The sequence below is a fragment of the Falco naumanni genome, chromosome 9, assembly GCF_017639655.2.
Source record: "Falco naumanni isolate bFalNau1 chromosome 9, bFalNau1.pat, whole genome shotgun sequence".
NCBI lineage: Eukaryota > Metazoa > Chordata > Aves > Falconiformes > Falconidae > Falco > Falco naumanni.
The window spans coordinates 35,396,819-35,419,576 of record NC_054062.1 but is presented as its reverse complement, the minus strand read 5'-3'; the positions used below and the strand labels follow the sequence as shown (position 1 = coordinate 35,419,576).

General features: G+C 39.0%; 1 protein-coding gene across 5 annotated transcripts in view; it reads right to left on the bottom strand.

The window, feature by feature from the left end:
• Nucleotides 1–22,758, bottom strand: part of HERC4 (HECT and RLD domain containing E3 ubiquitin protein ligase 4) — a 44,514-nt gene that overhangs the window by 12,524 nt on the left and 9,232 nt on the right. For 3 of the 5 annotated variants that reach the window (XM_040605329.1, XM_040605328.1, XM_040605331.1), the window contains exons 2-15: nucleotides 21,773–21,928; nucleotides 20,244–20,535; nucleotides 17,274–17,433; nucleotides 15,924–16,000; nucleotides 13,327–13,548; nucleotides 11,807–11,898; nucleotides 8,040–8,170; nucleotides 6,868–7,028; nucleotides 6,399–6,475; nucleotides 4,196–4,320; nucleotides 3,604–3,663; nucleotides 2,963–3,074; nucleotides 2,454–2,643; nucleotides 1,183–1,355 (exon numbers count right to left, since the gene is read on the bottom strand). In XM_040605329.1, coding sequence (XP_040461263.1) covers nucleotides 1,183–1,355; nucleotides 2,454–2,643; nucleotides 2,963–3,074; nucleotides 3,604–3,663; nucleotides 4,196–4,320; nucleotides 6,399–6,475; nucleotides 6,868–7,028; nucleotides 8,040–8,170; nucleotides 11,807–11,898; nucleotides 13,327–13,548; nucleotides 15,924–16,000; nucleotides 17,274–17,433; nucleotides 20,244–20,469 — 1,806 coding nt within the window. In that variant the 5' untranslated portion in view covers nucleotides 20,470–20,535; nucleotides 21,773–21,928. The remainder of the gene's footprint in view (nucleotides 1–1,182; nucleotides 1,356–2,453; nucleotides 2,644–2,962; nucleotides 3,075–3,603; nucleotides 3,664–4,195; nucleotides 4,321–6,398; nucleotides 6,476–6,867; nucleotides 7,029–8,039; nucleotides 8,171–11,806; nucleotides 11,899–13,326; nucleotides 13,549–15,923; nucleotides 16,001–17,273; nucleotides 17,434–20,243; nucleotides 20,536–21,772; nucleotides 21,929–22,758) is intronic. The other 2 variants (XM_040605330.1, XM_040605332.1) reach the window with 2 other exon arrangements.

Below are 22,758 nucleotides of genomic sequence, written 5' to 3'. Positions count from 1 at the left end.
AATCCGTGAAGTACTCCAGCTATGTCACTCCATTTTTTCCTCTGACTCTAGTCCCTACTAGCCAATTATTAAGATCATACCAATACAAACAGTTGGCAGCAGGGTAGATACAAATTTAACTATTTCTACAACGTAGTTACATATTCGTCAAAGGTGGATTTCAAAAGGAAGAGGAACTTAGGAGAGCCACATCACAATTCTACAATCACCCACCAGGCTTTAAGATTTTATGATCAACTTCTGCTGTTAAGATTTACAGCTATTGCAAGCCCGAGCACTGACAGAAAAGGCAGCAAAATAATCATTACATACCAATGGCTCTCCATATGGGAATCTGTAATAGACATCCTGCACTTGTGACACAGGACAGTTACTACACAGTCTCACCCTCAGCCTTAATTTCATGGTCTCCATAAAGAATACAGAAAAGCTGAGCAAACCACAGCATGCCAATTCCAGCTTCCAAAGCAGGAATCTTTTCCATTCTTTCTGACAGCCTAGGGAGGAGGGCACTTGCATACAGCACACAAAGGTCCAGTTTAGACACCTGTGCCGATTTTGCTAGACTGTACAAATACAGTACTTGGCCAGCGCCTTAAGGAGTGCCTAAAACATTCTTTTAGCACATAAACACAAAATGCCACAGGACCAGAATAAACTACAGAGGGGGGGAAAAATAGAGGGTGGGAGAGGAAACCTCAGCAGCAATTGGATAATACACTGATGTGCACAGTCTGGTTACTCCAAATGATTTGGGCTACTTTTGTTCAAAGTTCTTAAATTCATCAGGAAGTTACAGTACAAACTCAAACAGATCAGAAAATGTCTGTCTCGGTAAAACTGTGCAGATCTTTCTTGTTCAAAATACAGCTTGCTCTTCCATTTGTGATCTTATTTGCTATTATTTCAAGCTTAAGAGGCAATTCTTTCCAACATACCCTCACAGATGCAATTGACTGGGTCAGTCTGTGTTCCCAAGAAAATAGGTAATTCCATCACCATGTCAGATTGGAATCCAGAATTCCAATGGTTCATAGGTCCAGATGGAACAACTACAGATATCTCTATAGATACAAGTCTAAGTATTTAAAACTCTTTAGCAACTTAACTTCTTTTTAACAACTACACAGCACTCAGGTGCTGACAAAAACAGGTAATTGTTTAAAATTGACGTAAACATACTCTATGCAGTATTTCCAGAACTCTGAAAGCTGTGTGTAGAAAATTAGTAAGTATTCTTCTTTCAGAAGCCGGAATGCCCATCTTGCACAACTTCAAAAGGTGGACTACAACATCCTTGTAGAGTTCCACTATCTTGAGGAACAACGGAGGTTCAAGTACAGACCACCAATTTTCTGTCAACAAACGGTGAACACAAACTTAGTACTTGCCACTACAACATTGTTATGCTATCTTTTTACCTAAATAGCATGTTTTGTTAGAAAGGATACTTGTCAGTTACCAAAGACTCTCAAGGAAAAAAAAAAAATTTAATATAGCAAGAGTGGTACATACTTCTAAACAGCAAACTACTCTTTGTATAAATGAAACCTCTATTGAAATACTCTGTTGTTACACACCAACTCTAAGTTCTGTTTAACTAGAGTACATGACAGTATCACCAAGTAACGTTTGACATAAAATGAGGTGACTCAAACCCTAAAACCTTGAGTTAAGCAAACAGTCTGGAGAGCAATAAAAAGTGATGGAAAACAAAAGGATCCACAGTTCAAAGAAATTATCAGTTTGCTTTTCTTTACAGCGGACAAGATCTTTTCTCTCACCAAAAACTACTGGAAAACACAAGAGATGGGTTACGATACAAAAAATAATTGAGGAAGAAAGTACTCTTTCAAAAAGATGCTGATTAGAAAGGAAATATTCTGAAACCTCAATTCTTTAAGCTGAATTTCAGGTGACTGGAGTCACAATAAGAAGGTGTAAGGAAGAAGAGTTAAAAAAAAAACCCAAACCAGAGCTATTTTCAGCTGCATATTTGAAGACCTCATCTTAGGATCAGTGAGAAAACATCAACAGCTCAGAAGCAACAGAACAGGTGCTGTACTCAAAGACAACTTAACATCTGCTCTGCAACACTTCTGCAAATTGCTTAGAGCTTGTTAGCTGTCTGACCACATAATTTTCACTGTAAAGCATGAAGACATTTATCAAATACACTGAACTACAGTCTAATTCCTCCCAAAAGAAATCAGTCCAAAAATTACAATATGAGATGAATTCATATAAATGGCCATTTAACTCACCCAGAAGCAATAGCATAAGCGCTTTCTTACACATCAAGCAATGTTAACCCTTAACTTTCTCACTGGGGAATTCTACAGAACTATAAATACACAGCAGGTGTTGCTGACACCATGTCTTCACTGACTGAATCTCTACACGTTTTCATCTAGAGATCCTTAGTTTTAACAGTAAAGATTTCAGTTTCTTACCAAGAACTTTCAGAGGAGCTTTTTCCAGGTTCAGAATAGCTGTTCCAAAAGGAATAGCTAACGTTGTGAAATTGTTTACATCACTCATCAGTGGGCATTCTGGTAGAGTAAGGTACAGCCTCAAAGCTTCAACATCTGGTAAGGAGCTGGTCAACTTAGGAATAAGGTTCTTTTCCAAACTAGCTGCCACCTACAGCAGATCATAAAATTCTGTTTATTTTAATGCAATTTTGAATTTAAACAAATGCCCACCTAGAGAAAAAATAATCTAAAAAACAATCATCAAGAGTTTAAATTAGACTATTATACATTTAGAAAAAAAGTGTATTAAATACTAAAATACAATATGCTAGTGTTGCTTGTCACAACACAACAGTTTTACATATTTGCAGCCCATATTGAGTAAAGAAAGTTATTAAAAGGGTCCGAGCAAGCATAACAATAATATTTCTCAATACATATAACACACAAAGATAATCCCAAACATAAGGAAAATACACAGCACAAACCTGTTGTGATATATGAGTGTGGTCAGGCTGGATAAGTTTGTGAAACAGTAGTCTAGCAGCATTCATATCAACCCCTGAGAATCTAGTGCTGGTTTTGTAATGATCATCGTTGCTGCAGAAAGAAAAAAAAAATACAGAGAAAAAGACTGAATTCTGTATTCTCAGCAACTCCAGAATTTTTTCCACCTTGAATTTTTAGCCCTACTAAGGAATTAAGATGCGAGAGATCACAGTGTCAGATTTCCATTTCTTACATGACCTTTGAAGCAACTAAAAAAAAATAAAATCTTCTCTAACTGCAAGACGATCAATGTAACAACACTAGGATCTAAACCAGCCTGTGCAATATATTCCCCTTGAATTACATACAACCTGTGGCTGAGAAGTACTGAGTTTTGCTGGCTTACACAGCAGCAGCCAGGTGATACACACTTCCAAAGACTGGCAGGAGGCATGCTGCATTTGGGCCAGCTTGTCAAACTGTATGGCAATAAAGGAGCTAGTTCAAACTGCAGGTACCAGAGTAACAGTACGATAAAGAAATACTGGGAAGGTGTGATGGTTGAAACAAGAGACACTAAGAAGGTAGCCACCCTTAATGCTGTTCACAGGAATACTCATTTAAAAGCCTGACCACTTACCTCAAAGCCAAAAAGCTCCCATTCAGGCACCCAGCTGAGGAGAATGTTCCATCAATTTCACTGAAATTGTTCGTATGAAATACATTACATTTATTTTTTTTTTTTTACAATTTAGCATTTGCAATAAAAAACTGTATTTAATTCCTAACTAATTACATCATACAAAGGATGGAACTCTGACTTAGTATGACTAAACAACGCTAGATAAAACCTCCAAGACTCGATGTTTAAGACAGCTCAAATCAAAGCAAGTCCTGTAATTTGTTTTTCATTTCTTTGCATCCTCCTTTATTAAAGTAGAAGCAATAATCTTTGAGTAGTTTTCATATTCCTTTACATATACTGTTATTTTTCAATGTGCTACTAGATACTTAATCTCGTATAGTCATCTAAAACGTGACAGAGGTGACACAGACTAAAGGATCTGAACTACTTGACAAGCACAATAATGACAGTGAGAGCACAGCAAAAGCTCTGCACACAATAAAATCATTCACTAAAAATAGCTTTGCTATGTATGTACAAAACCCCATTAATGCCCAATTCATAAGTAAAATTATAAAAGACAGCTTCTTTCCTCAGCATCACTTACTTAGCTATCTCTACAGGAAGTCTTCCAGATGGGAAAGTCAACAGTCTTTGAATAAACGTTTCATTCACAGTCCAGATCTGCTTCAAAAAGTCAGGATACCTAAAATCATCTGGTGGCACCATGTTCTAAATTTTAAAGAAAGCATAAAGAATCAACCACACATAATTGATTTCCAGAAAAATCAGTCCTGTGGTTGAGCTCTTTATCTCTTCATTGACTGACAATTTGCCTACCCAGACTATTACTGTGAAATAAGCCCAGGGATAAATTCACTGGATTCTAGCAGTTCTGCATTCACTATGAAAGCAAGAGCATACACTAAAAACATCTAGATTAGTGCGTTCATTCACACACCAGTTTACTTAACGGTAAATTCCCTAAACATATCGTATTTTTCTACATAATGAACACTAACAAGCATTAGACAAGAGTAGCACGCATCTCTTCTCCCTCGTCACTATGAGCCATTTAGCTCACTGCCAAGCTGTGAGCATACAGAAAAGGAGCCATTCAATTTTTCAGACAGCTGCTTTCTCACCCCACTTCCATCAGACTCCTCTGAGAATGAATCACGTTTCTCTGAACATCACTGCATCATCAGACGAGCTGCATTTTGATGTGCTGCTCATACCAAATGAATTCCAGTAAGACTTGCAATAGTAAAGATGAGCTGAACCAAGACTATTGTTTGGAGTAGAGAGCATTGGTTCAAAAAGAGATGCGAAAGAGCACCAAAAATAAGGTTACACTTGTAAAAGGAAACATATTTCTCCTGAGGGTGCAGCCTGACAACATAGCTGCCTCAGCAGAGTGATGAGCTGCTGTTGCCAAAAAACAGTACTTCTGATCCCATCCTACAGAATCAGGACGAGAAACTCTCTTGACATTTCCTTTGTGTCCAGCTGAAGTGTCATTTAAACCCACAGTGAAACAACTCAGGGAGAACTGAGCTGCCCAAAAACTAACTTGAGAAAACAAACAGATTTTGGCTGAGACCCCTTAACTGGCAAGGGCACACAAGTCCCAGGAGTAAAGTATTCACATAACTTTGAAAGAATTCAATACAAATTACCAAACTTAAGAGTACTAAAAGGGATCCTTTTGCAGCATCAGAGTTCATCTATTGCTATTTTTTTTTTTTTGTACAAAACATGCCACAATAACTGCATTCATAGTCTCCAGTTCACCTCAATTAGTCAGTCAGAATCTACTGCAGTAATTATGAAAATTGCACATGAGAAACTTTTTAAGAAAGGAGTTTTAATAGACAAGTTTCAAGCCTATATTATCAGTAATTTTTCCAGTCTACAACTGCTAAACCAGCTTCTCTCAAATACAGCAATAATTACCACAACTCAATCAGAATTAAGAAGAAAAAACCCCCCTAACAACTAGAAAAATTGTTGATTCTGTACAACCAGGAGCAAAGGCCTGCTGCAAGCCTGACCTGTACTCAGTTTTTCTTGACAACAGGTTACCCATTAAAATCTGTTTTTCTTCATGTCCAAATTAGTTTTCACCCCCCCATACTCAACTCTTGATGCTTCATTAATCCCTGTGGTCTAATATTGGCTGAGATATAATGGAAACAGTCCTATGTATCTTCATCCTGGTTTTTTCCTCCCAACTCGTCCTCTAACATTATGTCCTTTCCCCTCATACTCCCACATTGCCATTTTTACTCTGAAGCCCTTCTAGACTGTTTTTCCATCCTAGAATTTTAACACACCAATTCTTGTCCTTTCAAAACTTCAGCTGTAAGACTAGCATAAAATTCCTATCACATAAACTATGTCATCACCCACAATTTTTAGCAAAAAGCTCTGTTTGTTTCCTCATCGTTGTGATATGCTAAAATGGCTGCAGAGCAGAAGGTAGCAAAGCTGCTGTCAGGAGCTACTGAGGCTTTTCTCTTATGAAGAAATCCCCTTTTCCTTTATGAAAGAAAAAATGCATATGCATCCATCACTCAGGAAAAAAGCTTATGCCAAAAAGCCTCAAGAGCTCACTGACAGCTAACACTCAATAACTGGATCCAAGTCTTCCAACTGCTAAACTGACTTAGTGTCTCGTGCTTCCACACTGCTCTAACAAACTTCACAATATAGTCATGCATCTTCAGTATGAAAAGCTCTTAAAATGCATCAGAAAACCCAAAATTTAACTGACAGATTTTGGAACCAAAGTATATTTAATTTGTTACCTGTGGATAAAAGTAGTGTGCAAAACTTTGGTCCCCACCAGAGAAAATTCTCTTTACACAATAACACTCCTCACTGTCTGCAACAGGAATAAAAAACAGGCAACTGTGAATCTGAGAAATGATTAGGACAATGCAATCAACACTCAGTTAGAAAAAGGTTTCTTCATTAAATAATCTTGCTGAAGCAGATGTTCTTAATATAATAGTCACAATTATATTTAAATTTTTAAAATGAATGGTAAATGCCAACACCTCTAAGTTTTAGCTCTAGTGCTAACAAAGGAGCTTATGCAACAGCACAGGTAAGCATGTATCTCCTACAGCAGAAATGGACTTTAGGGAGCAGAGCACAGGGGAAACAAACTTTGGGAGAAAGTGATTCTAGCCCATATTTAGTTTGAATCTCAAGATTTGTAAGACACCACAAAGGAACAGGAATCCAGCAGTAAATATGCCAGATGTTGCTTACCTGCGGTTATCAGGCATTGAGTACTATACGGGAGCCAGTTTCCTTTTACTGTGAAGGGACTTTTCCTATTACTGGTTGTTCCTGTACCCAACTGCCCGTTACCTCCGAGTCCAAAAGAATAAATTCTTCCAGATGAAGGAACAAATGCAGTAGTGTGCTGCCTAGGGCAAACAAAATTCAGTAATGAAAACCTAAGCATTATAACATGCTTTGTGCAGGCAAGCCTAAGAGTTGTGTTAGTGTGTTAAAGGTCCTGTAGTATCAAACACTCCACCCCTCTACTGGCAATGCACTGCCCCTGGCAATACTCCATTTATGCTGCAATAGGCAGCATCCCATTTCCACTAAAAAGTTCGTGGAATGAAGATGCCAAGTTCTGCCTTGAACCCCTGCTTCACCACAGCCTGGCTGTCACAGTCTATCCCTGGACATTCACGAATTTGAAGTTTCTACCAGATTGGCTGCATCTCCTTTTCCCTCCCATCCTTCTTAATTCTAAGAGTCTGGGAAGAACCAGTATTGAATTTATATACACAATTAAAAGGGAATGGGTCCACACCATGTCAACAAAACTGCTAAAAAGACCGGTTTACATCCATATATTCTTTAACCCAAATAATAAAGTGTGCCCTTCTATTAAAATTATGTTGCCTCCCTCATTTTGTCATCTTAGAATGCAGTTCTTTGGACAAGAGCATTTTCATGTGTGCTGGGAATTTTTCCAATTTCTTGGGTGCTATTGTAATATACGCAATAAAAACCCACTAGGAACTGAAGTGCCATACAGAATTACAGGTATCGTATAAAACAAGTTATGGTTCCAAATTTTACACTTATCCTCAGTGATGCTCATGTACCTCCACAAACACACTTGTTCTTTAATAGGAAATGATAAAGTGACAGCAGTAAACAACACCTTCTCACTGGTTATTCACACTTCCAGTTCAGAAAATCATAGCCTCTCATAATAATACTCATAACTTCCTTTAGTTTTCTGCTGAATGTTTTTAGAATCCCAGTAAGGTGTCTAAATATCTTTTATTAGAGACCATCTTGTCTTTCCTAACCACAAAGGGTAAGAAAAACCTCACTTCATATTGCAATATACATGAAGTTTCATACAAAACAAGTTATTCGTAAGATTCACAGCACTAGCATAGAATAGCCCTTACCTGCCACAAGTGATTTGTGTGACAACACTTCCCATAAGTTCAAAAACTTTCCTTGGGTTTATCTCATGGCTGGTAGAGTTATGACCCAACTGACCATAGCCTCCAGCTCCAAATGTAAAAACCCCACCTTCCTAAACAAATAAATTATTTGCATTAAAATGACAACATATCTCAGAAGAAGAAACTTAACAGAAATCAGGGTTTCATAAAGCTCCTTGTCTGATGATTCTGGAAATGTGGGGAAAGGAGAAAATATACATGCACAAGAGGGCCCGGAGACACAAAAAGGTCACAAGTTAATTGCAGTTATCAAAATGTGGCACAGCTATCAAGTATTACCTTACTCATGTTAAATTGTGTTCTTGTAATTTCCATATTATTACACATTAGTCCTGCCATCAATTTGTGTCAATAGATATTAACCCTCCTTTTTCCTCTTTTCCAGTCTTCTTGATGAACTACAATAGTTCATCAAGGACTATTATATAGTTCAGGGGTCCTCAAACTTTTTTAAACAGGGGGCCGGCGTGCGGATGAAGTGGCAGGCCGTCATCTGCGGCTGCTTGGTTCCCCCCCCCCCCCCCCCCAACCCCCAGCGGGGGGTCTTTAAGTGCCGGGGGCCGGATTGAGGACCCTGGGGGATCATATCTGGCCCACGGGCTGTAGTTTGAGGACCCCTGATACAGTTGATGAACTACATCAAAAAATAGTTGATGAACTACAATGAAATATAATATATTATATAATATAAACTCACACTATGAAAAGAAGTATACTTTGACTTTTAAATTGTGAATATAAATTTTAGAGCAATTACCAAATAGGAAGCTGCCCTCCTCAGGCAGATGATGCAGAGTATGACTGAAATAGTTAGCTTCGTTATTTGAAAGCTTAAGGAACCAGAAAACGTCAACATTTTCAGAAGGAAATTTTTAAGTGTTTTTTATTAATTTAATCAAGAAATTAACCAAAAACTTTAACAGAAGAATGTTGAATCAGAAACATTTTCAGAAATTACACAAATTACCTTACTACAACTTCAAAACTTGCCATTTTCAAAAGTTTTGAAATTGTAAAGCTGTTTCTTTCAATTCCACTCTGCATCAGACTGGACCTCTGCTGGAAATCGTAATTAAAATGGCAGCATCCACTGAGAAAAACCAACAGCCTCATTCACTGTATCAGGATAACAAACAGTGACAGGCTTTCCTGAATATCAGAAGGACCTGAAGAATGCTTGCACGTGTACTCAGTACTGTTTACAAAAAGAGATAAACCAAGACCCCTCATTCTGCAAGGCCTAACATGTAAGGAAAAAAGGAGCTATACAAATGGGTGACATAAATAATTTCTAGAAACATTTACAGTAAATTCAGTATCTTAATCAAGTCCATCAGCTTTAAAGCAAGTTTGGAGTTAACTTCTATACATTAAAATGGGAAAAACATTTAGAACCTAAGTTACAGATTGCTGTTTTCTTTATATTCTGTACTTCCCTAACCTCGCATAATACATCAATACCAATTTCAGGATGACAAAGTTGCCACATCTTTCCCATCAAAGCAGGAGAATATATTAGGACAAAACGCAATTGTTTGTGAACAGTCTTTTCCTTTCACTGTAAAAAATTAAGCCTGTATAAGCAACAAAAGTGTGGTAACACTGAGGCAGATCATATTCTTCAAAACAGCTCTTAACTTGTTGCAGCGTAAAAATTCAAACTAACATATTAAAATATCCTACACATTTTCCAAAAATAAGCACAGATTCTTTTTTCATCAGAAATATAACATTAAAAATAGTTACTTTCAAAATTCTAATGCCTTCTGCAACAATATTCTCAATCCAACAGATTCAGACATTAAATGGGTATAGTCACTTGCCCAAATCTTGATCAGCCAGAATTGTTTTCTACTGCTATCAGTAGTAAGCTCAAAATATTCTGTTCATTAATTGGCATATTTTATTGAGAGCGATGAACAAGAGGAAACATCAAAGAATTAATAAATAATAATTTATACATAAATGTTGAAGTCTAATCCAACTAACAAAACAAAGAAATTAAAGTACAGGAGTCAATCATTTAAAGATAAGCAGGTATGTATTGCTTTACCCACCACAAAACAGAGGTACTTACCACTTGATGCTCGAAATATACTATTCATCACTTAAATGAGGGTGAGAAAGCACTAGCTTTATACATTCTGTGTTGCTCCTAAAAGTTTCCAGATTAAATTTAAAAATTTAAGACTCCAAATAAAGCCTTTAGCCAACAGTTATGTATAAGGCAATTTGATACATTTCAGCTCTCAGTCAGTTCCTACGCCTCTGCATGAATACGCCGTGCTGACACAGAATACAGGGTTTTTTCCAAATTGGCCTTGAAATAAATAACCAACTTTTCCTAAGAACCTCAAACTGTAATACTCACTAGTGGATTAAATCTTCAATTTCTTCTGTTGGTTTGCTAACAGTATGTTAATAACTGCTGTGCAACAGCAGATGGAAGAGAGGAGTGAGAGCAACAGCCCTGCAGCCCCCCAGGTCAGTGCAGGAGGTGGCAGGGGGGTGCTCCAGGTGCAGGGTCAGACACTCCCACGCAGCAGCAGCTCGCAGTGAAGCCAGCTGTGCCCCTCAGCCCATGGAGGTTAGCGGTGGAGCAGATCTCCACCTGCAGCCCGTGGAGGATCCCACATTGGCACAGGAGTATGCCCAGAGGAGGCTGTGACCTGTGGGCAGCCCACGCTGGAGCAGCTCCTGGCAGGGCCTGTTGGCCCCATGGGGAGAGGAGTCTGGGCTGGGGCAGGGTTCCTGGCCGGGTTGGGGACCCCACCAGGGACCCACGCTGGAGCAGGGTGTGAAGAACTGCAGCCCATGGGAAGGACCCACGCTGGAGATGTTCATGGAGGACTGTGTCCTGTGGGAGGGCCCCAGGCTGGAGCAGGGCAGAGTGCGAGGGGGAAGGAGCGGCAGAGACAGTGACAGACTGACCACAGGGCCCTTTCCCCACCACCCTGTGCCGCTCGGGGCAGGGAGCAGAGTAGCTGGGAGTGAGGTTGACTCCAGGAAGACGGGAAGGATGGGGGAAGGTGTTTTAAGATTTAGTTTTATTTCTCATCACCCTACTCTGACTTTCGACTGGCCGTAAGTTAAATTAATTTCCCCAAGCCTGTGACAGCAGCTGAGTGATCTCCCCATCCTTATCTCCACCCAGGAGCCCTTCCCTGTATTTTCTCTCCCCTGCCCAGCTGAGGAGGGGAGTGATAGAGCAGCTCTGGGCACCTGGCATCCAGCCAGAGTCAGCCCAACACAGCAACAAATAGCAATTTAGTAAAAAAACTTCAACCAACCACAAACACCAATCCCCCCAGCATTTAATTTCAATTAAAAATTAACTCGGGTCTGATCAGTGGTAACAGCAATGCTAGAGGTGTTATGCCCAGAAAACAGCTATCTCTTTAGGATACACTAATGCAAATTTCAGTATCTGTAATTTTAATAAAGAAACAGAATTGTTCTATAAAAACCTGCTGTATTTTGTATGCTCAATTTCACCAAATCTGTCAAAAATTTAAAACTACTGAAAGATTTATTGTATTTGCTAAGTTTTTTCAAATATTTAACCATTCTTCCAGTGTTTCCTGAACTTCATCCAATAAATCTTCAAGAAATTTTATGCAGAAGTTTCTTATTTCCTATTCAGGTAGCATATTCTCCAAAAAATATATGCATTAAAAAACCAAGTAATTTAAATTTGAATATTGTACCTTTGTAAGGGCAGCAGTATGATCTTCTCCACAACATATATGAACAACCTTCTGAGTTCTCAATGACTTCAGCAGCGTAGGAACATACCTGTCTGAAAGGTTTAACACAGCAGCAGATCGCTTATTTTGAAAATCAAAATCAGAAAACAAATAGTTTTGCTTATTTATTCTAGTGCAGTTCTAGTCAAACAAGCACTTTGAATTTGATAGTGTAATGCAATCATTGTGACAGTTTATGTATCTCTGAGACAGAAGTGCTATCACAGAAAAACAGAGACACTACTATACTGAAATACTTTATAGCAAATAGTCTCATTTTCACTGGACAGGATCACGAGAATACATAAATCATGACGGCCACGAGAAAAGAACAGCTGGTTTGAGTTGTTTATGTGTTTCATGTTTTTAAAATATTCCTACAAGTTGTTAACAGTTGGTCATAGTTCAGTATTACTAAATGTGTAATAGAAAGGAATACTGAAAAATTAGGAAGCACAACTAACCTCCCTCCATCACCAGAACCAATCAACTGGGTCATCCAGTTGCGCAAAGGCAATTTTTTAAAGTGTTAACACTAATGTCTTAGAATTTGTCAGGTACACCAAGGTGCCTGGTAAAAAAGGGATTTTACTGAAACGTGATGCTATATAGAACACTGAGGTCACATACATTCCAAAGAATATGCAGAAGCAACTTGATGTCTCCCACCAAAATCTGATTTCTGAAAATTATGTGTAGTTTTATTACATCAGTGTGACCAGATTTAAAGCATCAATTCAGACACACATTTTAGCTACAACACATTTTTCTAATTTTAAATGGTGTTGACAACAAAGCAGTGAGAAAATTCAAATTCATGAAACTAGCTATTGATTATTCAATACTAAACCCGATAGCATACATTCCCACCTTGGCGCCCTGTGCACAGGTAGCATGCGTGTAACACAACACAACTAACAAAGAAACCATTTTTTGTCTAACCTAACCACTTGTTTAAAATCATTAATGAGCATCAACAACCTAGCAGAGGGAATTTTGGAAATGGTTCGCTAAAAATCATGAATGATTATCAGAAGTGGCCTAAGGCAGGCAGATACCCACATGCCAGTAAGAAAATGATTTAAGATGCCTTACATGTGTCCTCTAAGCACAACCGAGTAGTTTTGATGGATTACTGGTTTTGTCAAGCTATTTCATCTACCTAAGATTCAGTTCAAACTGTAACAGCTGCACAGTACTTTAATTCAATCACATTCAGAAAGTTTAAGTCACAGAAAAGTCTAGAAGAGGGAAAGAAAACCAAGCAGGCTAGAACTTCAATGTAACACTCAGAATTTTCACTACAAAACAGCTGAGGAAAAAACAACTCTGTGTCTTCCTTATGCACCCTCACACGACATCAGCACACTCCAACAATATTCAAGAAAGGTTTGTTCTGTCTGCTCCTTTTCTAGGAATGTCTTTACATTCACAAACCGGGACCTTCAACCTGAAATTTTACTGCAGTAATGTTTACTTACCATTATCATCATTAAGACCCAGCTGCCCAAATTTATTGCGTCCCCATCCAAAAATGGCTCCAGAAAGAGTTAGTACAAAACTATGCGCTCCTCCTGCTGCAATTTGTGCAAAAGGGATTCCCAGCAGAGATTTAATCACATGTGGCGAGTTTTGTTTTTTATACTCATAACCTAAGCCCAACTGGCCATATTTATTCTGTCCCCAGGAAAACACTTCACTTCCTGTTTAAAGGGGAAAAAAAACCAAAACCAAGAAATACAATTAATATAGTTTAATTATATAAAGTTTATTTACTATTAGAAAAGCTAGAAGTTAAGACAGTTACTCTACAAATATTTGTGAGTTAGAAAATGTACACAAATTACTGACTTCTGAAGCTAAGCATTCTCGTGTAATTTGCAGACATTCAACACAAATATTTAATCGGACTGAAAGTATTTAACTCACATTTTAACCCCCCAAAATTGCTCTTAACATCCTTGTTTCAGTAGTGTTAGATAAACTGAGTTCAGTTATTACAAAGCAAGATGCTGTTCCATTGGAAGTTCCACTACTGCATATAGTTTTATACAGAGATCTTGCTGAAGTTGAATACTGCACATGCAAAAATTTCCAATTTCCAATCACAAGGCTCATTTAAGCTTTCGTAGAGCAACATACTTAATTTTCACATACAATTTAAATGACATACTTTAAATTGTAAAATATTAATGATCAATGAAGCACACAGTTTACAGTGTCATTTGATGCCTTATAAAGAAAAAACATTTTGAAGAAATCACAATTAGAGCTATTTATATTAAGATTGCCTCCAAAATAAAATGTTCTACTGAACAACCGATGTTTTGCCAAGGTATTGACTACCCTGAAGATCACCACCTTATTACAAAGACATTCTCCTTTTGCTGATGTGATACATTTCAAACAGTAACATTACCTATGTCTCCTACCTCCATCTTTCCAGTAACAGTTTTATCAAGATGGGAAACAATGAAACCCATCCCCTGGGGTACAGGTCTCTCAGATTGTATGTATTTATTTAAACAACAACCACCAAGCCAAACCCAACCAGACACAAAAAAACCAAAACAAAAAACAACCAAAAAAAAGCAAGCCCCAAACCATTACTTTAATACAAAACAATCTTCCTAACACCAAAGAAATCCTATGCCAATCATTTATCACATGAACTAATCCATCTGTTCAATATCCCATATATAGATCTGAAGATAGGACAAAGTCTCCTCTCAAAATGCCCAATTCAAGTTAAGTTCATCCCATTTTCCTCCCTATGGGGGTCTATTTTTAAGACCATAACCTTGCTACATAGCAAGGATTTCTGCAGGTTCTCTTACAATCAGAAAAAAAACCAACAAAACCCCACCCTACAATGCACATGAAAACCAGAACCACAGAGCTGCAAATCTGTGAACTGGCAACAGGATGGTGACGCTGTACTTGCAGCTTATAACTATTTAAAACACTTAAGTGAATTTTAAAGTATAAACTCCTATTATATTCTTGCACCTTTGATCAACAGAACACTTAGCACAATTCTGACACTCCCCACACTCTACTACTGATCTTAACCCAGGCAAAGGGTTATTTGTAAATCTCTGTCTGCCTGTCCTGAAAACAACAGACCCTCACTAGGTTGTAATGGTAAAGATGCTTGGGAATACATAACAGCATAGAAAACTCAGTATGAGCCCACAAAAAGTCACACAAAGGATCAAGGCACATATAGTCAGTATAAACTGTTGTATTTAAAGAAAAAAAAAAACAACAAATACATTCAGGATATAATTAATGCCTCCCTCCCCACAGCTTGTTTAGTTTACATTTCAAACAGTGTTAAGAAACACTGTCAGACTACAATCTTTCAGGAATTTTTGCTTTGAGTTTCTATTTCCATTAACCCTGTCCAGCAGCCACTTCTTGCAAACCTAAGTTTTGGCCACAACTCTGCTTTGTCACAATGAAACAAAGAGGCAACAGATTTAAATTCATATTCCTCTCTGGAGAGCTATACAAACCAGACATGCAATATTCTTATACAAGTGAGGCCAACTAAGTATGTTCTCACAGCTCTAGAAAAACTTTGAAGACATGTTTAAACCTTTCAAAAAGTGGGTTATGATGTGACGTTAAATTTTAACTACAGAAGCACCAATAAAACAGACTTTCCAATAGAAAAGCTGACAAGGAAGTCATCATGTGAAAGCCTCAGTAACTTGAAGTCACAGGTTAAAATAGACTAGTGACAAAATGGCATGCTAACAGGATGAAAAGGAAAGGGGACCAGAAAAAGGAGAGAAACAAAAATGAATTTTAAAAGGAAACATGAAAGCAAGATGATAAAAAGCAAAAAAGCATAACAAGAAAAAGCAGCACAACCCAACATTTGTTTGTGGAGTTTTTTTTTTTTCAAATTTGTTAAATTCAAGCTTCCATTGTTAAATTACACTTCCCCACCAACCTGAAATCCCATCTGTGTTAAGCAGTAGCACGTTTTAAAAAAAGACAAAATAAATGTTGAAACCTTTAGAATTACCTGGTAGGAATGTACACAAAGCTTCAAAAGAATTTGGCTTACCTTTTGAGAGTGCTAGCGAGTGATAATAACCACAAGCAACTTGAACAATTTGGATCTCTGATAAGCTTTTAATATTTCTATTGGAATAAGAAAACAGAGAAAGAATTAAGCTACTAGGCCATGGTATGAAACAAAGTCACACCAAAGGGTAATGATATACAATAAGTGAATCTTTTTCACTGAAGTATATATGAAGCTAATTTCAATATTGTAACTTTAATTAGAAATGGAGAATTAGGGAGGTTCGTGTGCTAGGAAGGAGATGTCACACAGGTGAGTGGAGGAAATTAATACCGGATGCAAGAAGAAAATGATCCCTACTTTCTAGTGTCCAATAGAAAAATGGTTTTACAATCATTTTCTATCAATATTAAAGACTGAATAAAGTTGAACACTCAATTTTTCATCTCTACCAACACTAATTTCAATCAAAACTTCCATTTACAGAGCTATTAAGTATTGCACAACAATAGAAAGAAGTTGCAAGTACATACAAACGTGAATTAAATCTAGTATGCCTTCAAGTTCTGATGAGAAAACCAGGACTTTCTAAAAGGCCTGTGGGCTTTTAAATTTGATACAGGAATAAAAAAACCTTTCTATTAGTTATTTATGTCTTTCATATTTATACATGTCACAGATAGCCACAATGAAGTTATGAATACTAATGTTCCAAGGAATTGTAACTTTCACGTGTCTTTTGCTTATGTAAAATACAACATTAGAAAAAGCCTCCAGCTTGCAAATATACAAACTTTCTGCTACAGACAGTTGCACTGATTTCAGTGAATCTATTCATCACAGTAAAAATGTGAACTTCAGCTAGCTGGAATGCTTACAGCATTCTGAAAACAAGCAAATGAATCTGGATACCATTCATTTTTATAACAAGAAGGCATATCACTTGATCTCAGCTAAAAAAAATTTAGGGTGAAAACTGAAGGACAAAATCAGATCGCAAACATACCTTCCTCAAACCTACTCCCACAACTGGTTTTGAAAGTTTAACATTCTACTTCTCTTTAACTTCTTTTAAATGGCAGTTGTCAATCCACATTTACATTCTTGAAATACCCATCCTACTTTTCTAACATAACTCTCATTCTTAGTAGATGACTATTAAAGAAAAAAAAAAACCAAAACAGAACCCAGGACCAAACCAAACCCATCACACACTTCTCACATAAGCTGACTTTTTGAGAAAGTAAACTGTCTACAGCATGCAAGTGCCACAGCTAAAATACACTAATGTGCTTTTTTAATTTTAACAGCAGAATAGCTTAACCAACGGAACTTAAGCACTTTTTTTCCCCAAAAAACATAACTTATTACATACTAATTAATATTAACCTGGGTACTCTGACGCATTCCTCTGTTCCTGGCAAGCCAAGCTGTCCGTCAGTAGCCAGACCCCAAGCATATACCTGACCCTTGTCATTTAATGCAAGAGTGTGGGCTTCTCCACATGACACAGCTACAATATTTTGGGCATCCAGCGCACCAACATGCTCTAACAAAAAAAAAAAAAAAAACCAAAAACAACAAGTTAGCTGTTTAATAAAAGAAGCTACTAACTAGGTAGTATCATTCAAGACAGTTATACTCAGTACTAAGATATCAACTAAAATGACACAGAAGCAAGCCCAGAAATGTCCCAAAACATCCTTTATTTACAATTATAAGCATGCTATTCTAGAAGTACGTTAAACTTGACACCCCAAAGTAACTAAACAACTGTATCTGGAGCTATATACAGAAGTGCACAAAAAAGTGCAGCTTGATGGCTCCTTCTAATCCTCCCATCTGAAAATGAGCACAGAAACTCAATTAATATTAAGGCCAAATAGATTATAGTCAAATGACTACACGTGTAGACATTATGTAAGAGGAAAACATTCCACCACAGCAAATTAAATTCACCTATTCATTATTAACAAAAAAGCCGGCAGAACAAGGCAGGGCAAATTAAAGACTAAAGCTACTGTTTTTGCAATGAGCCACACAATGTCCTCTTTATAATGCAAAATACTGTAGAAACAGAACCTACAGAGCAATTTTTCTAGATATACAGTGCATGCCTCTGAAAAGCAAACACTAAAAGATCTGTGACTTTTTTCCAGTAGCCTGCATCAATACACTGGGAAAAACTCAAATTCTGTTTTTGTGCTTATGATCAGTGATCAAAAGTCTTTAACATTTTCATGTTAGCAACACTGAAGTGGAGAATTATCATCAGAGCCTGTCGTTAAGGTTGGACTTTTCAACAGTCCCCTTAAATAAAATGTTGAAGCGGGCTTTTGTGCCCTGTTTTCAGACACAGAAATTCTATTCCTGCCTAAGAATGGCAGAGGGCTGAAAAAGCCCGCGTATTATCAATGTAACAAGTGCTGTAAACGCAGCCTAGCATAGCCTAACTCAATTCAAAACAGTAGCTAACATTATCTGCAACGTGACAGGCACTCAGTCTCCAAAATAAAGTAACACAGGCAGCAGACAAATTCATTTTTTTAAACAGGTGGTCTGATTAAAGAGGTTACCACCCCAGTTCAGCCCATGAGAGCCTCCACAGCTCTGCCAGTGGAAGAGGTCATGTAAGCACTCTCCAGTTCAGGCAACAGCATGCAGATTAGCTCAGACTATCTTCACCAGCTGCTAAACTAGCCAGGCTGACTTTGCCTAATATGGATTAAGGAACATCTACACAATCCCTATGGCAAGCAGAGCTCTGTGGGGAGGAAAGAAGGAATGCACAGTTAGTGACGCTGGTGACATGGAGGCGTTAAAGACAACAACAAAATTATCTTCAGGTAGCAAAAATACATTCAAAAGAGAGCATCCACCCATTTGTAGAGATACTGAGCCTCTTGAGGCTGCACAAGTAAAGTTGTCCCAATGCACTGACTTCATGTTAGAACGTTCAACAGTATTGTCAGTAACCTCTAGATGAAAGAAAAAATACGGAGGACATTACAATCCTCATGACCACTGTGTCGGAGTGTGTTAAAAAAATAAAAGATTTATAGTAGATGTTTGTCCATTACATAAAAAAGCTCGTAAAAGACTGTTTTAAAAAACCAAAAATTAAGTCATGTATTTTTGTTGTAACTGTTAGATTTAAAAGACAATTCAGCATCATTTTCAAAGTGGGTAACAAGCATTCAGAGTAAATTTGATACGCTGAGTCATTCATGTTCATGAATCATGAATTCATGTTCACGAAGCTGATGTTTGCACAGGACTAAAGTTCATCAGTTTTAATATCCATTTACTGTTACCCAATAGAAGTCCAAATTAGTTTTAAAAAGTTACTTATCAACTACACAAAAAGAAAAATCTTTATTTGGTACCAAAGCCAAAACTCTGAAGGAAGAACTGCTAAAATATTGCATAATGCCTTGTTTCCATCTGAAATACTTCTATCAATAACTGTCCCAAGAAACTTGTAAAATCACTCTAGTGGTGATTAGAAGAAACTCTTACCAAGCCTCTTCCATTTATGTTATGCTGTAAGTACTGTCAGAGGCACCGTTCCCTATCTCTCAGTAGCACGCAGATATGACTCACATGCACAGCTCTGAAGAGAGCCCATGTGCACACTCCTCTGCAGTCCCTGCAAGATGTTTACCCACTTCTGCTATAGAACTGCGCTAGCAGGAAGCAGAAACACGCGCGTAACATAGATAGGAAGAAAAAAGCCCAAAGAAGTTTTACACTGCATCCTTCAGGCTTTTCCAAACCCCCTTCCTGTAGCACCGCTCATGCTGGAAAGTCTTTTATCAGAAGTTTTATCATTAGTTCTTAAAAAACAGAGAATTAAGAACATTGCTTTTACCAGACCTGCTCTACATCAAATATTAGATAATTAAAACCACACAGGATGTTTCTCAATGATGGTATGCCAGGTATTCATTTCTACCATACTCCACTAGCCAAACCCATACATATGCTACAATGCTAATCCATGTATTGAAGCAGGTCACCTCCCCTTCAGATTAAAGACAGCCAGTGTCTTCCACTGCCTTAGGTAAAGCAATTCTATGCTGGAAATAAAAAACAGTGGCAGTACTCAGCTGCACAGCAGGCAAAAACATGGGGGGACAGCCATGTTTCACAGCTGGTTGCTTCCAACTGTCACAAGATGCAATCCAAGCAAAGGTATGCTTTTCAAATTAAAAATATACCTGCTCTTGGAAGAACTAATATGCATATAATTCAGCACATGCGCAGACACTGGCAACCTTGGGTTTGATGTAGCATAAAAAGATAAAAAACTACATGCACCACCACACACTCTCCACAATTCATTAATTCTAAACTTACCGGGTCTTTTCCTGGCTTTTTCGTGCCCCAGTTGTCCTAGATCATTGCAACCACATGTATAAACAGTCCCATCATCCAGGACAAAAACAGTATGTCTCAGTCCACACCCTACATCTCTGACCCTTTTATTTAAGAAAAAGTCACTTTTTCTGGGTTCTAAAACAATTTCTTCATCAATTCCACCCAATCCAAGCTGTCCAAACGATGCATTTCCCCAGCACAACATGTTTACGCTTCTCTGGATCACAGAGATCTTCCAACTTTGCTTTTCTAGAATATCCCTTCTGCATAGCTGTTCCAAAAAAAAAAAAAAAAAAAAAAGTAGGGTTTGTCAGTATTGTCCCTAACATTTATGTTACCTTCTATCTAGCATGTAATCCACAAGTTCACTTTCTATATACCAATATAACACATCAAACACTCTTTTTTAAGAGTGTGATTTACTTTTTGGACAGTATTTACATTAACTCTGCATAAAACATTTTCCCTCCCATTTCCAATACAACTTGTAAGATGTGCAGGTCCTCAGTTTTATATAACTTAGTTTCAAAAACTTAAAATATTCTTCATAGAACTTCTCTAATCCCTAATCCAGATCTATACAAATGGCAGTCACAACCAATTTTAGCCGGTGGAAATGACCTCACACGCCTTTTTAAGGAGACAGTACAGGCTAGTTTCTTTACACAAGGATCTCCAGAAAGCACTGTGTACAGCCTCAAGATCATCCCCAAAAACAACACTTGACTCATAGCTTAGAAAAAATTGGTCAGCTCTGATCAATCCAGTTACACAACCCAAATAATATGGTGTCAACCATTACATTTAAACAACTATGAGTCAACCAAACTTAAAAATACATGGCTGAAACTCAAGTCCCCTCTCTTGTGCTGCAATCAAAAGCGGCTACAGCTTCATCGTTACTCTACTGTTAACAGGAGGTCACACACACAAACTTGCCCACGCAGACCCCTGTGCCTAATGCCGAAACTGCAATTACCAGTATTTGTGCTGACGAACTCTGCACCTATTTAGAAAGGATACAAAGCTACACATCTCCTTCATTTTCAGTATTGCACTCAAAAGAATTTATGACAATGTTTTCGCTATTACTTATACTACACTTCCGCGACATAAGTTTACACACATTTTCAAAGCAATTTAAAAATCAATACAATACAGTATAAAACTGCTACAAATTTTCATCTGTGACCATTATTTGGAAGACAGCATGTAAAATGGAATGTGGAATACAATGCACTTACAAATGCATTCCATCTTATTCTGCCAGGTCATAACACATGTAAACTGCCTAAACAAAGAACTGCTCAGAGAAGCAAGCCATCAGTTCGCACCTAAGCATTACGTAAACCAAAAGGGCAGAATTCTTGCCAGCACAATAGGATGAACTATTTTCTTTGTAAACATCAAAACATAGTAAACAAGATGCCTACATCTGTGATCTCACCAAAAAAAAAAAACCAAGCAAAAACCCCCAAACAGCTTAAAATATATTGCGTTCTGTTTACCTATCTCAGGAGATGATGCATGATCAAGTATTTCCCTAGCTATATCCTACCACATTCAGAAGGGGACACCAACATGAAAACGTCTTCGGTTAAGACATAGCTATGCAACAGCAGTTTTGACACATCTGTAGCGGTGACTGCAGTGCAAGCTCCAACCTGCAACACAAGAAGTTAGAAGAGACACGTGATTATTATAGTGGTTTGAGATTTTCATAGTCAAGATTTATCTCCATCTCCAGTGGGGCAAAAAGCAGGAAAGTTCCCCCTGCTGTTGGCACAGCTATCCGCTCCCGTCGGGGGGTGCGTGGGGGTGTGTGTGTGGTGTTTGTGCTTTTTTCTCTTCAGAGATGGCAGCCAAGTAAGTTTTGCACTTGGATGGCAAATCACGGCAGTATTTCACCCCTGCGCGTAGCCGTGGCAGCCAGCTCACGGTGTCAGCTGCTGGATGCTACCACCCGTGACGTCAGCAGCAGCCCAGTGACACCAAATACCGAACGCGGGGGAAACCACCTCGCTCGTTCCGTACCGGCGCGGCGCGGGTACCGGCGCTGCAGGCACAGCCCGCCGCTCCCTCAGGCCGGGGCACCGCCGCTCCCGCAGCGCCCCGCGGCCCCAGGGCTGCGCGGCTCCCCCGGGCACGGCCGGCCCCGCCGGGGGGCGCGGGCGGGGCGGGGGCGGCCCCGGCGGAGAGGCGCAGCTCGGCGGCCGGCGCGGGGCCTCCGCCCGTCCCCTCAGCGCGCCCCGCGGCTGCCGAGCGGCGTCGCCCGTAACGGTCCCAACCGCCCCGGCCCACCGGCCGCCCGCGTTCGCCTCCCCGCGCCGCGGGCGCCGCCGCCCGTCCCGTCCCGCCCCGCTACCGCGGTCGCCGTCCCACCGGCCCCGCGGCTGGGCCCTGCGGGCCGGGCACGGCCGCTCTCCTCTCGGCCCCACGGGGCGAAGGGCGGCACGCGCGGGACCGCGGCGGTACAGCGGCGCGTCACGGCCCG